The following is a 17,032-nucleotide window of genomic DNA, read 5'->3' as shown; positions in this document are numbered from 1 at the left end:
ATCATTTTAAGACCACAAGATTTGAAAAGAGATGTCTCCCTGTCAGTCATGGTGACAGTTGATGACACATGAGTGTCCAGTAAAAGGATCTCCCTGGCCCAGAGTTTTTAACAATTTCACTAAAAACTACTAACAGTAATTATGTGCTGAAGATAGAGCTGGTTCAAATCTAGGACAGATCAAGAATAATACATTTAAGGTTTACCTATAGGTCAGGGCACTCCCTCACACATGACACGCGGTAGAAATCTGAACTATTGGGGCCTTTATGGGGATGCCCGATGTGTGGCGCAACCTCATAAGGCACAAATTTCTGAGTGCTGAAGTGGTCATACTGGGAGTTGGTCCTCCCATGAAGCGGTGTAGCATGTCGGGGATCTCATGGAGGCCCCTGCTGTGCAGCATCCCATTGTGACCAGCGGAACTGGAGGACGATAGGAAAGGATCACTATCGCAGGTCTGATCTCAGACATTAGCCTTGTTTTGTGGGGGTCACATCTGGATCTACACCCCTAGTTGCAGAATGTTATCATCACTGGCTACCGGTCACACGTGTAGGATAGAAATTACATTTTGTTTCTTCCCTCTTCCTGTGGCTTAAAAGCTCTTTAGGGACAACCCTCTTTCGTAAATCCTATGGTAGTGAGAATGATTGTGTGCCAAATTTACCATTTCAAATACTTCTTTCATATCCCAACACATTAAAATTTATGGCGAGGCAAGGTGTTTTCCTCTTACAGGCACTTATATCATCCGTAAAGACAATATTCTTATTGGTTTACATTGAGTAAATTAAATCCACAAAGTCAATATTGCAGTGCCTATCTGCTCTATGTTAAAAACACACAGTAAAAATAAAAAATACAAACATACATGGTGAAAGAGTGCACCAAATAAGGCGGGCAGCTCCCATAATGCACCATGCCATATTGTATTTTGCATCTAAATGTAATCACCCAGTATGAACATGCTAGGAATGAGTGTCTTCTAGCTTCAAAACTATTTTCATCTGTAGCCCATATCGAACACTGCCCTATTCAATAAACAGATCCACATACTCAATGACACAATCTTGCATACATCCACCACACTATGAGGGACTTTTGTAGAATTGAATGTACTTCAAAAGTAAATTTTTTGCCACAAACCTATTAAAATTGCGAAAAAGAGAATTTCAAACGTTTAGGCACTGAAACTATGCAGTTTTGAGTTAACACATGAATAACTTTTGCAGCCCTGCAGCCATCCTAATTTCACATTTGATACTATTCTCTGAAGCACGTGCATTGGTATTAATCTACAAATTGTCCCTTTTCTGTTGTACAACTTTCTCGCCATTTACTGAACAATCCATTCGTTGCTCCCATGAGTAAAGCATTCTATTAAACAAAATTTTCATTTAAATAGCATGTTAAGTACTGAAACCCATTACCCGGATTTCACGTCTTGTTTTTGGGTTAAATTTTGTATTCTTTGGAACTCCTGGAATGATGTACAACCGTGCTAACTGATCATTAATTTTTAGTTCAATGTAGTCCGTGTCACACATACGATCTTTGATATCAAAGCCAGTTTCTTCAAACACCTAGAAGCCAAAGAAAGAAGTTACTTGTTAAAATCGTCAATGTACTCAATTAACTGATTTATCAACCTATAAAGTGTGCTTATACAAGAAATATAAAACAGTTAAGACATTGTGAAGCCAGAAAAAAAAGAAAAAATGTCAATGCATGCAAATATCATTAGTTAATTAGGGCCACAACCAAATAAGTCGCTGGCCCTAATGTGTTACTTTATTGATCTTTGAGAAAAAAACACAATTTTGGCTCAGAGCACTAGGAAGAAAATAAAAAGCGGAAATAAAAAAATAAAAAAGAGTGACAGAATATGTCATGACAAAGTATACACCCATCCTATCAACAAATTCCAAGGATAAACCATAAGTTAACTATCCATGGCATTTCACTTGAAAGGAATTTCCGAAATACAACACAGAATGAAAGAATACCATGCCCCCTTTTTCCATTAAAAAAAATATTTCCGCAGTTATCCACTCCAGAAGAATGGGCTGGGAAACTATGCCTGTTTAGTGGAAACAACAGATACCACTTTGCACTGAAGAATAAGTTACTTACCTTCATTAACGCCTTATCTAGTAGAGAACATCTAGCTACAGATTCCTTACTTCAGAATATTCCCCAGGTATCAGACTGGATCCAGATGTTTTTGAGCAGTAGCCCTGTGCAGCGGTAGGTGGCACTTTTCTGATCCATGTTGGCGATGCCAGAAATTACGTCCGCAGTACCTATATAGGAGTCTATACTGGGCCCGGCTATGGCGTACCCCGGAGCTCTCAAGATACGCCGATGGCCTAAAAGAGGTCATGAACCTTCAAGGAGCCCATAAAATGAGTTGGTTAGTTAATATGAAGAATCTTTTACTGGCAACGGGCCTTATACCTGCTTGGGAGTCTGGGGCATTGCTATCTAAGGCAGAAACTAAGCGAGCCTATTGGGCATGGGTCGATGATCAAGAGCAGGGGGACCCAAATCAAGGTAGGCTAACTGAGGTATTCCGTAAGCACAAGCCTAAGCCTCGCCTGGAGCCCTATCTAGATTTTATTACGAAGCCTAGAGATAGATCTCTTTTTATTCAGTTCAGGATGGGCACTCTTCCTCTTAGCGACCGTACTAGCAAGTGGAAGCCACCGCATCAAACTCCCGCTGACTGTCCAACCTGTGAAGGCGTCATTGAAAATATTGCTCATGTATTTTTTGTATGCCCAGCCTATACAAAACCTAGACAGAAATGGCTCAAACCTGTGTGCCTGTTGCTTGGAACCAGGGACCACTCTGTTGCACTCAGAATATTTAAGGCTGATGCTAGCACAACCTTAGTGTGTGGGGTGGCCACATTTTTAAGTTGGGCTTGGCTGATTAGGCTGAAGGCTATTCGATGAATTAAGCATAAGCAAAATGTCTTTTTATATATCCATATATCCACAAAGCTGTTAAAGTTTAATGCATTTTTAATTATTTATTGTAATATAAAAGCTTTTTATATGTAATTTCTTTTAAATGTATTGTTAATGAACTGTGTTTTTAACTGTAAATGTGCTTTTATGATATTACACATATCGAAATAAAGCTTTGTTATAAAATTATAATATTACTATATAGGAGTCACCCCAACACGCTGACATCCGTTATTTTCACCCCACAATAAAGACTAAAAACTGGTGTGAAATTCAAAGGCCCTTAGAAGAGTGGCCCTTACCCTGTAACCAGCTCGCAGACCGGTGAGGATGGGGGGGCCAGTAAGGAATCTGCAGCTAAATAGAAACATATTATACAAACATTTCAATGAACCTAGTCACAACAGGTGACAAACAAAGAAGGATGGTCTGGCAACCGCAAAAAAGCAGAAGGAATATGCGACTTACCAGTATGCATCTGTTCTTGGCATGAAGGGCTGCTGACATTCACATCTGTGCATAGATCGCCGCCTAGTGTTGGGTCCGGATGATTGCACATTGTTGTCCTGGAAGAGTCTTCGAAGTATCACGAGATAGGTGGCTCCTCCCCTGAACTACAGTGCGCATGGGCATCCTCTCCATCCCCAGATTGTTTTTCGCCATTGTCGCAGAGATGGAGCAGAATACTGGAAGTGATGACCATGCCTGAAAATGCTTCTGAGAGCTGCAGCTGCGACGGGCACCGGGAGGAGGGCGGGCGATATGAATGTCAGCAGCCCTTCATGCCAAGAACAGATGCATACTGGTAAGTAGCATATTCCGTTCGAGGCATGAGGGCTGCTGAATTCATATCTGTGCATAGAATAAATAGCAGTTCCCTCCTTACTTGCGGGTGCCCGTGCCAGCTGCAGCAGTCTGAAAGAGAGTCCTGAGAACAGCCTGACCTACAGCAGCTTGCTGTTTGGAGTGTACATCTACGCAGAAGTGTTTGGTGAATGTATGTATAGTGGTCCATGTGGCTGCTCTACATATGTCCTCTAGAGGAATATTACCCAAGAAAGCCATGGAGGCCCCCAATTTGCGTGTGGAATGCGCTCTAGGGGGGACTGTTAGTGTGCGTTTAGCTTTCTGATAACATATCTGGATACATTTAACAATCCACCTGGCTATACGTGATTTGGAGATAGGGTTGCCTATATGTTGTGGAGAGAATGCAACGAATAGCTGTTTGGTTTTCCGAAAGTCTTTTGTCCTGTCGATGTAATACAGGAGAGCTCTCTTGACATCTAAGGTGTGCAGTGCTCTGTCTGCCACCGAATCTGGGTTAGGAAAGAAAACGGGCAGTACAATATTTTGGTTGATGTGGAACTGCGAAACCACTTTCGGCATGAATTTAGGGTTGGTGCGAAGCACCACTCTATTTGCATGGATTTGCAGGTAGGGTTCCTGAATTGTGAGGGCTTGCAGCTCACTGACCCTCCGCAGGGATGTAATAGCTATGAGGAAGGCCACCTTCCAGGTGAGGAACTGTATGTCACAGGAATGGAGTGGCTCAAAGGGTGGCCCCATGAGGCTGGTGAGAACGATATTTAAGTTCCAGACTGGTGAAGGGGGGTGTCTGGGAGGGATCACTCTTTTAAGGTCTTCCAAGAAGGCTTTAATGGCAGGTACCCTAAAAACGGAAAGGTGTTGCCTGTTTTGAAGGTAAGCGGCTATGGCCGCGAGATGGATCCTGATAGAACTGTACGCCAGGTTGCATTGGTACAGATGCAACAAGTAACATATGATGTTGTGCGTAGATGCGTCCAACGGGTTAATGTTATTGTTGGAGCAGTAAATAGCAAACCGCTTTCATTTGGCCGCATAGCAGGCCCTGGTAGTTGGTCGCCTCGCCTCCTTGATGATGTCCATACACTCAGGAGGCAAGTTCAGGTATCCAAACTCTATGACCTCAGGAGCCAAATCGCAAGGTTCAGCTGTTGTGGATCTGGGTGCTGAATGTCGCCATGGCTCTGCGTGAGGAGGCTGGGAGTGAGGTGCAGTCGCTGGTGAGGCACCACTGAAAGTTCCAGGAATGTGGTGTACCAAGCCTGCCGTGCCCACGTTGGAGCAACCAGGATAAGTGTCATGGAGTGCTGTCGCAGTTTGCGCGCCACCAGAGGTATGAGGGGGGCTGGCGGAAAAGCGTACGCAAATCTGCCTGACCAGTTCATCCATATCGCATTGCCCTGAGACTGCGGGTGTGGGAACCTGGCGGCGAAGTTTGGGCATTTTGCGTTCTCGCTTGTGGCGAACAGGTCGATGTCCGGATGACCCCACTGCTGGAAGTACGGACGGAGAACCGACGGGTGGATCTCCCACTCGTGCATCTGATGACTGTGCCTGCTGAGCAGGTCCGCCATCTGGTTGTCGACACCCGGGAGATGCTCCGCCATGAGGAAGATGTTCCTCTGAATGGCCCACTTCCACATGCTCTGGGCTAAGTGAGACAGCTGCAGGGAGTGCGTGCCTCCCTGTTTCTGGATGTAATACATGCCGGTCATGTTGTCCGTCCGGACTAACACGACCTTGTTGCACAGGTGCAACTTGAATGCCTTCAGTGCCATGAAGATCGCCATGAGTTCCAACACATTGATATGCATCCTCTGCTGTTGCGCAGTCCATAGTCCCTGCACCGTGTAGTGGAGGACATGTGCCCCCCAACCCTGGAGAGATGCGTCCGTCGTCAGTACTATCTGTGGTACAGGCTCCTGGAACGGTCGTCCCCTGCAAAGGTTTCGTGGGTTCCACCAATGCAGAGAGTTGTAAGCACGACTGGTCACCAACACTAGGTCTTTTAGATGCCCATGAGCCTGGTTCCACTGACGGGCTAAGCATTCCTGCAGGGGTCGCATGTGCAGCCTCGCGTGCGGGACTATAAATATGCAGGATGCCATCATGCCGATCAGTTGCATGAAAACCTGTGCCGGGAGGGAGTGCTGAGGTTGAAACCTCCGGATGAGCGTCTGCATGCCGTTGACCCTGGCTGCGCCGTGGCCGACTGGGTGTTTATTGACGCCCCCAGGTACTGCTGGACCTGGGCCGGCTGCAGGTGAGATTTTGCGTAGTTGAGAGAGAACCCTAGACTGTGAAGGAGGTGAATGGTCCGCGACATATCGTGGCCGCACTGTACGGCAGACCTTGCCTGGACGAGCCAGCCGTCCAGGTAGGGATACACGTGAACACCTTCCCTGCGCAAGTGCGCTGCCACAGCCGCTAAGCACTTGGTGAAAACCCTGGGAGCGGTAGTGACCCCGAATGGCAGGACTTTGAACTGGTAATGCTGACTGTTGACTGTGAACCTGAGATACTTTTTGTGGCTTGGGTGAATGGGAATGTGGAAATACGCATCCTTGAGGTCCAGGGTGGCTAGGAAGTCACCCTGACGGAGCAGCGGCAGGACTTGTTGTAAAGTTAGCATGTGAAAGTACTCCGAGAGGATGTATTGGTTGAGGGGTCTGAGGTCTAGAATGGGCCTTAGGGACCCGTACTTTTTTGGAATTAAGAAGTACAGGGAGTACACCTCGCACCCCTTTCTTTGGCAGGCACCAGTTCTATGGCCCCTTTTTGCAGCATGGAGAGAACTTCTTGCTGCAATAAGTGCGAGTGTTCTGTGGACATAGGACGGCTTCTTGGGGGTATGTTGGGGGCGCGGGGGGGGGGGGGGGTTGGAGGTTAATTCTAGACAATAGCCGTAACGGATAAGTTGTCTCACCCACCTGTCTGTTGTGATGTTTTCCCAGAGTGACAGGAACTGCTGGAGTCTCCCCCCGACAGGTGTTAGATGGTCGGGGGCAGTGACAAGGAGTCACTGTTTGTTGGGAGTGGAGGACCTGGCGTTGTTATTGCCGCGGCCTCTCCCTTTGGCGCTGTTCCCACGGTAACCACCTCTGGTGTTTTTAGTGTATGCAGATTGCGTGTTGGCTTTGGTATACTGGGAGTGCTGTAGAGCCTGCCCTCTTGTTGCTCCCCTGTTACCGGAGCGACGAAGGGAACCGCTCCGAAACTGCTGTGACTGGAGAGCCCCCATGGACTTTTGCCGTCTCAGTGTCTTTTTTCATTTTCTCGAGTGTGGTGTCCACATCGGGTCCAAACAGGAAGTCCGGATTAACCGGCTGATTAAGTGGTGTAGTTTGGATCTCGGGTTTAAACCCAGACATGCGCAGCCATGCGTGGCATCGCAGCATCACGCTAGTATTGATTGTTCTCGCTGCAGTGTCCGCTGCGTCCAGTGCGCACTTGATGGACGCATTGGAGATCAGTTTACCCTCTTGTATAACCATTTCCGCAGCCTCTCTGTACATATCAGGCATGTGCTGCATTAATTGCTCCAGGGTGTCGTAGTGCGCCCTGTCGTACCTAGCCAACAGGGCCTGTGTATTGGCTATTCTCCAAGTGTTAGCGGCCTGCGCCGCCACCCGCTTCCCCGATGCCTCAAAGATTTTGGACTCTTTGTCCGGAGGGGGAGCGTCTCCCGTTGATTGAGAGTTAGCCCTTTTGCGCGCGTTAGCCACCACAAGGGAGTCCAAGGGGAGCTGTCCTTTGATGTAGGTGGAGTCCACTGGAGCAGGCCTGTATTTCTTGTCGATCCGTGGATTGATAACCCTGGCTTTTGTGGGCTCTTTGAAAATGGCTGTGGCATGTTTGAGGACCCCCTTAAGCATGGGCAGTGTCTTGGTGGAGCGTTCAGAAGTGGAGAAGGTGTCGAATAAGAAGTCCTCATTCACTGGCTCAGCATGCATTTCGACGTCATGATTGAGTGCAGCGCGCTCTATTAATGCATTGAACGCTGCGGTGTCCTCAGTCGAAGATTGTTTGACATTATAGGACTGAGAGTCCGGGGTGACCTGGGGGTCATCAGGGTCATCGCCTTGATCCGCTGCCCCTGACCACTGATTGGAGACATCTTGACCAGTGTCTGTATTGTAAGTGAAGCCCATTTGGCTGTAGTCTGCAGTTAAGTCCACCTCACTTTGTGTAGGAGAATGAACAGCATGGTGTGAGTAGTCCTGAAAATGTTCAACAAGAACCGGAGAGGTGGTGGAGACCATCTTTTTAAGTGGAATTTTGTAACCCTCCAAAGGGTGTTCAGGCGCGATCTTCCGCTTGTGGACGGTAAGCCTGCCCGACTCAGTCAATGAACAGCTTTGTTTGGTTGTCGTAAGAAGGCTCATGATAGACGACCTGTGCATGTGAGGACACCTTCGCCACCGTGGAAGCCTCCTGAGACTTTGGACGTGCAGTGGGTGGAAGGCCAAACTTTAGTGGCGTCGATCCAGCCTGCTTCGAAGCGGAAGTACCGGCTTCGTGTTTCTTCGACGCCTGAGTAGGCCGCTCGCTTGAGCGCGTCGAATCGACCTCAGTGCACGGTGCGCCTCCGACTTTCGGCGTCAACGATAATTTCGGGGCGACCTTTGCCGCGGCTTCGACCCTCTTCGCCAGCCCATGCTTCAGTCCCGAGAGGGGTGGCTGCAGACCTTTCCCGACAGGAAGTTCCTTGCCCTTTTCGCCATGTTTGGTAGTGGTCGCAGGCACCGGCGCCGAGGCCTTCGAGGCGACTGTCTTGGTGTGAGGGCCCTGCTTCGGAATCCCAGTGTCGGCGCCGACGGGTATCTTCGGCGTCGAAGGATCGACCACGGCCTTCGAGGCGGGCGTCGACGCCGAACCGACCACCATCTTGAGCAGTTTCGGTTTCGATTTCTCTTTCGACTGTTTCGGTTTCGATTTCACGGAATCGACCGATGGCTCCTTTGAAAGGGTCTTAGCCTGGCTATGACGCGGGGCTGTAGACCGAAAGGACAGATCTTGGCTAACGCCTTTCGGCGATGCCTCGACCGGAGCCGGAGCGGGCTGAATGTCAATGATAGGCCCCGGAGCAGTGGGCGGACTCGGTTCACCACTGGAGTCGTCATCAACGGCCGCAAGGGCCTGTTCGTCGTTCCCTACCTCGACGACATCCTGGTCGTGGCCGAACTCCTCGTCTGGCTCGTCCATTTCGAAAGTTGAGTCATGTTCTGACGCCGGTTCCGACGTTTCTTCGGGAACGTCATCTTCCGCCTCTTCCTCATCTTGGAAGAGTTCCTCGTCCCCGGCATCGAAGATGTTTGCAGGTGCCGGAGCCGACTGTTGGGCCGACTGCCTCGCCGCGCGCTGAAGTTTGATAGTCTTCTTAGATCGGAACTTTGAGCAGGCGAAACATTTCGACTCGTCGTGGTCGGGGGACAAGCAGGTGTTGCACACTGGGTGCACATCTAAGTTCGAATATTTGGAATTACACACAGGACACCGCTTAAAAAGGGTCCGTTCCATCGTCGATGTAGTCTGGGCCTGAGTCGTCGAGAGTCTTTATTCGACGCCGATCGAAGAACCGAAAGGGCCAGGCACCGAACGAAACAATACCGACGCTAAGAAAGGCCTTTTGGCCGTAGGAACAGAAAAGTACAAGTAAATAACTGGAGTAAGAGATTAGACATCCGAACCCAATGGCGGAAAAAAACAATCTGGGGATGGAGCGGATGCCCATGCGCACTGTAGTCCAGGGGAGGAGCCACCTATCTCGTGATACTTCGAAGACTCTTCCAGGACAACAATGTGCAATCATCCGGACCCAACACTAGGCGGCGATCTATGCACAGATATGAATTCAGCAGCCCTCATGCCTCGAACATGGGTGATCCTTTTTCTTGAGCCGCTTTTTAATTTCCCTTGACAGATATAGTAGGATTGGTTCTCAGTACACTGCAAGCTACTGACACAGCGCTGCATGTGCAAACACACGGTTGAGTAAGTACCCGTCTCCTGTTCCCACATAAGGAGACAAGCTGATTCAATCAGCATACTTATGATTGTTCCCCTCTGTTTCCCTTAGGAGCATTTGCCAAGCCCACCTTCACTAATAATCTGACGGAGGTACTCATCACCTGAAATGATAGTAGCATACATGGTCCATTACCTCTTCCTCACACGGTCTTCTCATTGTTCATAGGTGCTCTTCACAGTTCAGTCCTGATGAAGACCCCACCGTAAGGAAACCGACCATTCCTGCACCCAGGGGTCGAAACATCGACAACCCACAGACAGAAACTCTGGCGACATTGTTTAACAAGCATTAAAAAGGCAGTAGGTCTCGCCTTTTATTAGGTTAAAGCCATTTGCTTTGGTATACAATACCATTAGAAAAGCAAATGGCTTTAACGTAGTCAAAGGCGAGACCTATTGCATTTTCAATGCTTGTTTTTATCCCCACAGCACGACCCATCCCTTGACACCCCGTCACCCGCCCCGTCACTGGACCTTTTATTTCACCAGCAAAGTTAGTGCAGCATATGGAGTAGATTCGAGAATTCATATCAGAGTTTCAAGCTGAGATAAGATCTAAGTGGCCAGAAAGTAGGGGCTTTCGAAAAGGACCACATAACGATAAGGTCTGGACTCTCAATAAAAAAAAAGGTATCACAAAACAATGCTGAGCAAAACGCTTAGTAACCCAACAATGCTCACTATGAAAGACTCCTGCAAAGCACCAATATCACTCAGTGGCACAGTGATCGGCAGGCCTTTACTGCTAAAGTCACAAAAGCAAAGAGACTGGTTGAATCAAAGCTGGTTTTGCAATCATATTTTGAAAGTTTCCAGAAACCCAATCACAGTAAATAACTTGAAATGAAGGTGAGAGTTTGCTCTGTGTGCATTCAGTCATACGGCAGTCCTGGCCTTTCTAAGGCGTGTCACTAAAAGCTATCAGAAGGATGGAAGTCTGACTAATCCTTCCAGAAATATGAACTCTTGACCCGCCACTAACAAAAGATGTCAGGGGCGAGCGCTTAACTCACTGACTTATCTTACACTGTTGTTCTGACAGCCAAAAACGGTCATGGGATCCCATTTAGGACAGCGGATAGGGTGGGAAGGCTACGTCAGAGCCACTGGCCCACAGCTGCCTGTGCTCTACAACAATTAAAGTATCAGAACGTCAGTTCTCCTGAGACCAGTACCTTTACCCACCTATTGATGAAGGACCGTTTTTCCAGACGCACAACTGACCTCACTGACTATTGCATGCATACGTGAACATGCCTGTCTATTTTGGCCAGCAGGCACACTCACAACAAAATTAAAAGTAACTACTATTACCCAATGTAACTGTACTCAATTCATCCACCTTAGAAGCTGGAAGTGTGAGTTGGTCCTGCCAGGATGTGAACTGATGACCTTCGTTACATAACTGCAGATGTCAGCAGCGAGCGTTTAAAACACAGAAAAATCTTGCTGTGAATGTATGTGTGCGTGTGTGTGCGTGTATGTTTCACTTTATAACAAAGTCGATTTCAAGTAATCGAAACATCTTTCTAGGCACAGTTACTATGAAAATACCATTTTAGATACTAAACTACAGATAATAATTCTGAGACACACAGTTTGGCACACACTCCGAGTCAAAGACACTCCTTAAATGCTATTTGTTATTGATTTTCTGCTGGGGGCAGCGTGCTCCTCAGAATCAGTTCCCAGGTAAATGGAGGCTTTATGCGAGCCGCATTCCAGGCAATTTACAGTGACGGGATGACGAGAGAGGCAGAGAAGGTCATGAGAAATGGCCGACCGCAGGCCTCCGTTTTTGCTTATGCGCATGAACCTCAGTAATTAGTCTGCACACAAAGTGATATATTTATCCCCCTCGGCAGGAGCCGTTAAACCACTGACTATGTGTCGCATGGATGCGTTAACGTGCCTGTCTATTTTGGCCAGCAGACGCACTCACAACACAACTAAAAGGAACTACTATTACCCAATGAAACGGTACTCAATTCATCCACCTTAGAAGCTGGAAGTGTGAGTTGGTCCTGCCAGGATGTGACCTGATGACCTTCATTAAATAATTGCAGATGTCAGCAGCGAGCGTTTAAAACACAGAAAAATCTTGCTGTGAATGTATGCGTGCGTGTGTGTGTGCATGTGTGTGAAAGAATTAGCACTAAATTACACGCCTGCGAGTGGATGCAGAAATGACTTTGAATCTTAAAGTAGGCTTTTGAATGGTAGAGGTATAATTAAGGAATACCTGTGATTTCCCGTCCGCCCGCCAACTCTCTAAATCAGGCTGTCATTGACGAAGGTTCTAAAAGCCCTGTTGGTCACGTCACCTGCAGTGCATTTTGCCACGGGTTTCAAATACCGCTCGACACGTGACGTCTATCAAGCATGGAAGCAATGAATGCCTGAATCAGGCGCAGAAAGGGCTCAACGAGGATCCATTGTTCCTTGCATTGTTGTTATTATTAGCAGTATACGTGGCCTTACAATTATATTCATTATTTAAAAAAATTATATATATACACTTTGAGGCATTGCCTCATAGGGGGTGCTGAAAGATATCATGCAGAATTAATAACAATAATAAATATTGTATAGCATCTCTTGCACAGCCAGGAAGGTGTGCCAAAATCTGAGAGTGTGCCATTTTTGTTCTGAAGCGTGATACTGTTCAGCATCTGGCACGCAGGTGTGGGTCAGTTCAGATTCTGGCAAGGTCAGTGGATGTAGAGATGCCACAATACCTGCATTCACATGCAGCCGCAGTCAGGATGGGTAGGCACGCATGGAACCGTTTATCACATTACACATCACAATAGATGCTTCACCCAGTGTGCCTAGCTGATGGAAGCTGTTGAAATGCACTTTTCAGGTCCTGACAGGCAGAATCATCACAGTGGATCGCTGAGAGATGGACTTGATGGTGAATCGCCCAGTGCCATATTTCTTGTGCTTGTCTGGAGAGCAGAAGAGACCTCGGGCCGCCCTGTTTGTTGAGGTAGTGCATGCTGGTAGTGTTGTCTGTCCACACCAGCAGTGATTGGCCCTGCACTACCCTTTGAAAGACTTTAGGCCAAGGAAAATTGCCAGAAGTTCTAGGCGATTTATGTGCCACGTGTGCTGGAGCGCAGTCCACTTTCCTTTGACGGACATTCCTTCGAGGTGTGCTCCCCAACCCTCCAATGACGCGTCTGTCGTGAGCGTCAGTGTCGGAGTTGTCTCTTGAAAAGGTCGTCCCATGGAGATGTTTGGAGGGTGAGCCCACCACTCCAATGCAGATTGAATGCGGGGCGTGAGGTGAATCTTGTCGTTGAACGACCCCGAGATTTGTTTCCACTGCTTGTCTAGTTCCTCTTGTACGACTCTCATATGTAGTCTGCAATGTGGAATCAGATGTATGCAAGAGGAAGCCATGTCCAGGAATGATTTTAACATACGGACAGAAACGTACTGTTTTGACTGGAGGGAAAGTACCATCTTGAGTATGCGGTCCTGTCGTTCCTGGGAGACAAACACCTTTGCCAGTTGAGAATCTAGCAAGGCTCCTAGAAAATCTCGCTGCTGTGATGGGCAAAAGTGTGACTTTTGGCGATTGACTGAAAGGCCCAAGGTGCGAAAAAGCGAGATGCAGAACGGAGTGTGCTGATTCGCCACCTGGTATGACGGAGCCTTTATAAGACAGTCGTCTAGGTAAGGGTAAAATTGGATGCCTTGCAGGCGCAGAAAAGCAGCTACCGGAGCCATGATCTTTGTAAAGACCCTCGGTGCTGAGCGAAGGCCGAATGGCAGGACTTTGAACTGGAAGTGCAGGTGTCCGACTGTGAATCGAAGATATCTTCTGTGTTTGTGGTGAATCGGCACATGAAAATATGCATCCTGGAGGTCAATAGTGGAGAAGAATTCTCCGGGATTGAGGTAATTTAAAATTTGAAGTAGTGTTAACATTTGAAATGTTTTTTGCTGTGATGAATTTGGTCAGGGCCTGCCAGTCCAAAATAGGGCGCCACTCTCCTGACTTTTTCTTGATTAAAAAGAAGCGGGAGTAAAAGCCCTTGCCCTGCTGCCCCTGCGGTACCACTTTGACAGCCCCTTTTTTGATCATCAACTTGACTTGAGCCAATAGTTCTCTGTAATGAGGAGGGGGCGGACCAGTAGGTGGGCGGTTGGGAGGAAATTTTATAAATTCTAGAGTATGTCCCTTTGAGATCACATCCAGGATCCAATGATCAGAGGTGATGTTTGACCAATTTAAGATGGACTTGGAGATCCGACCTCCAATTTTCACAGCCGGTGTGTACTTTACGATGGGGTTGTCACTGTTTCTTAGCATTGGAACCACCTCTGAACGTGGTTTTTCTCTGGTATGGTTTTGAATTGGTCTGGCGATTTTGAAACTGGTAGTTATTTTGTTGTCTTTTGTCGTTATAGGAACGAAATTGGTTGGAGCCACGAAAAGTGGAAGAGCTGCCGCCCCTACCACGTGCTCCTCGAAACGGCAGTTTCCTATATTGGAGGGTTGCTAAAGCCCGGGCCGTATCCGTATCCTTTTTAATGGATTCGAGAGCATCATCAACATGTTTGCCGAAGAGCGAATTGCCATCATAGGGTAGATCAAGCACTCGTGCTTGAACCTCTGGACGAAATGCAGTTGACTTTAGCCAGCCTTGGCGTCGCAACACAGCGGCCCCAACCAATTGCCTGAATCCCGTAGATGAGATGTCGATGGCACAATCTGAAGAGATCTTCTCTCCCTCCTGTACAATGGCTTGCGCTTCCGTGCGGATGGCATCCGGAAATTGTGGCATTAATGCTGCAATTTCGGACCACATCTGGCGGTCATACCGTCCAAGAATTGCTAGGGAATTAGCCGCCCTAACTGTTGTGGCCGCCATAGTGGTAAACTTTTTCCCGATGGAATCCAATTTGCGTCCTTCTTGATCAGGGGGAGATATGAGAGGTGTGGCAGGATTGCGAGACCTTTTCTGAGCCGCCAATGTGATGACGGAATCCGCCTTCGGCTGAGAAACGAGGTATGCTGGAGAATTTGCAGGCGCTTTATACTTTTTATCAAGTCTAGGTAAAACGGCCGGGATCGAATTAGGCCGCTCCATTAATTTGAGACCTTCCTCCCAAATGTGATCGATGATCGGGATGGTGTGGGCTTGCCTCTGAGGAAGATCCTAGAAATCATATAAAAAACAGTCTGTCTGCTGGACCTCTAAAGTCAGGTTTAACCTTTTGGCAGCACGTACCATCAAGTTGTGAAAGCTGCCAATGTCCACTGGAGGCGAAGCTCTTGGCGATGTTGGTGGAGTAGAAGGTCTTTGAACTCTGTAGTCATCCCAATCAGTGAGGACGTTGTCGTCGTCATCTTGATCTGTGTTTTGAGGGTCCTGTTCCTGATTATCAGTATCCTGCGGATGTATGACGGAACGACGCGGGCTATTACCACGCGAACCGTTACAACACGTGTTTTACAACGCAAGTCGTTACCACGACTTGCGCTGTAGGGTGCGGACTTAGGAATAGTTTAATTTACTATTCCAACATCAGTCCCTGTGGATAGTAGGGAAGGTGTTGGAATAGTAAATTAACTATTCTTTGTCCTTGAGCGCCCTCCAGAGCAAGTCGTGGTTACGACTTGCGTTCTAAGAGACGCATCGTAATGGTAGCGCGGGGTAACATCCGCGCCGTAAAGGATGTTCCCCTGTATCCTTCTGAAGGCGTACTGGTGATCTGTGTGTCACTGTAGGTATAGAAACGTGTGTTTGTCGAGGAGGTTGCGGAGCTGGAGAAGCAGGCCTAGATGGCGGAAACCTGTTATTATAATCATCCAGCATGTGCTGCAAATTAGACACTAAAGACAGTGGTATTTGTGTCATCTGTTCCGTTATGGGTGTTTCAGAGTGCTCTATGGGGAAAAGATCTGCCCCATCTTCGGTTTCCTCTTCCTCTCCTCGTCATAGTCCTGGCACTTGATGTTAAGTTCAGAGGGGCTAGACGCAGGTCGAAAAACATCATCGACATATGAGCCATCATTAGAGTCCTCCTCCGCGGACTGAAACAATTGTTCAGAAAGAGCAGAGCCACTCTTTACAGGACTTAAATGCAGAAGAGGTACCCGTCTTTTAACCATTGAAGCAGTGACCACTGTGAAGGTGGTGGCTGTGGCCAGTGGATGGTGTGAAGTTGACGAGCTCGTCAACGAAGCGGCAGAAGATTCAGGAGGCTGAATTGTCAGCGCTGGGTCTGCTGATTAAGAATCCGTAGCCATTGACGGATGTGACTTCCCTTTATTCTTCGTCGACGAAGGTTTTTTCGCCGTCGACAACGCCGTTGACGAAGAGGGTAGATTCGACGCACATGTCACCGTCGGAATTTTACTTGTTGACAAAGGTGGGACCGTCGACGAGGATGCAACCGTCGACGGCGTTGTCACCGTCGATGAAGAGGTTCCCGTCGACGGGCTGGGTCCCGTCGACGAAGATGGACGCATCGGCGATGATGAACGCGACGACGGAAGCTTTTGTGTCGACGATGAGGTCTTGGCAGTCGTCGACGAGATCTTAATGATAGAAGTAATGGGTCTCACCTCATGGGTCGTCGTCGACGAGGTGGACGTCGTCGACGTAGTCCTTGAAGACATTGAACATGTTGTCGTCGACGTAGAGACAGCATCATCTGATTTAGTCGTCGACGAGCCAGTGCCCGTTTTTGAAGATGATGGCACGGCTTTGGACTGTGATGCCAGAGAACCATGTCCCGTAGGCGTTGGAGGCAAGTTCTGTGGGGAGACATTCTTAGAGACTTCAGCAAGTCTACTTTTCTTGAGGAATGGAGAGGGCATCTCCGTCTCTGACCCACGCTTCTGAGAGGCCTTGGAATGAAATGAAGAGACACTCTCAACCTCCGAGACCACTGACTCCGATGTCTTCAACCTCTGTAGCCACAGAAGGAAACGAGCCTCTCTGTCTCTTAAAGTTTTAGCAGAAAAAGTACGGCAGTACTTACAGTTCTTGACTTCATGGTCCGGGTAGAGACAGTAAATGCATTTACTGTGTGGATCTTCATGAAACAGTCTCAGTTTGCCACAGGACGAACATTGTCTAAATAAAGATTTCCTTGAGGAAGACATTTGTAGAAATGAGCTATGAAAGTAGAAAAACTGAGCAGAGCTCAGGGAGACTCCCTTCACACGACGTGCGG

The 17,032-nt window shown here is 47.9% G+C and overlaps 1 protein-coding gene across 2 annotated transcripts in view; it reads right to left on the bottom strand.

The window, feature by feature from the left end:
• The window catches only part of DCP2 (decapping mRNA 2), a 295,860-nt gene that overhangs the window by 183,324 nt on the left and 95,504 nt on the right, over positions 1-17,032 (bottom strand). For both annotated transcript variants that reach the window (XM_086961031.1, XM_086961032.1), the window contains exon 5: positions 1,433-1,585. In XM_086961031.1, coding sequence (XP_086817157.1) covers positions 1,433-1,585 — 153 coding nt within the window. The remainder of the gene's footprint in view (positions 1-1,432; positions 1,586-17,032) is intronic.

Source organism: Lissotriton vulgaris, chromosome 3_1 (assembly GCF_964263255.1).
Source record: "Lissotriton vulgaris chromosome 3_1, aLisVul1.2, whole genome shotgun sequence".
Classification (NCBI taxonomy): Eukaryota; Metazoa; Chordata; class Amphibia; order Caudata; family Salamandridae; genus Lissotriton; species Lissotriton vulgaris.
This window is presented reverse-complemented; position numbering and strand designations above follow the sequence as displayed.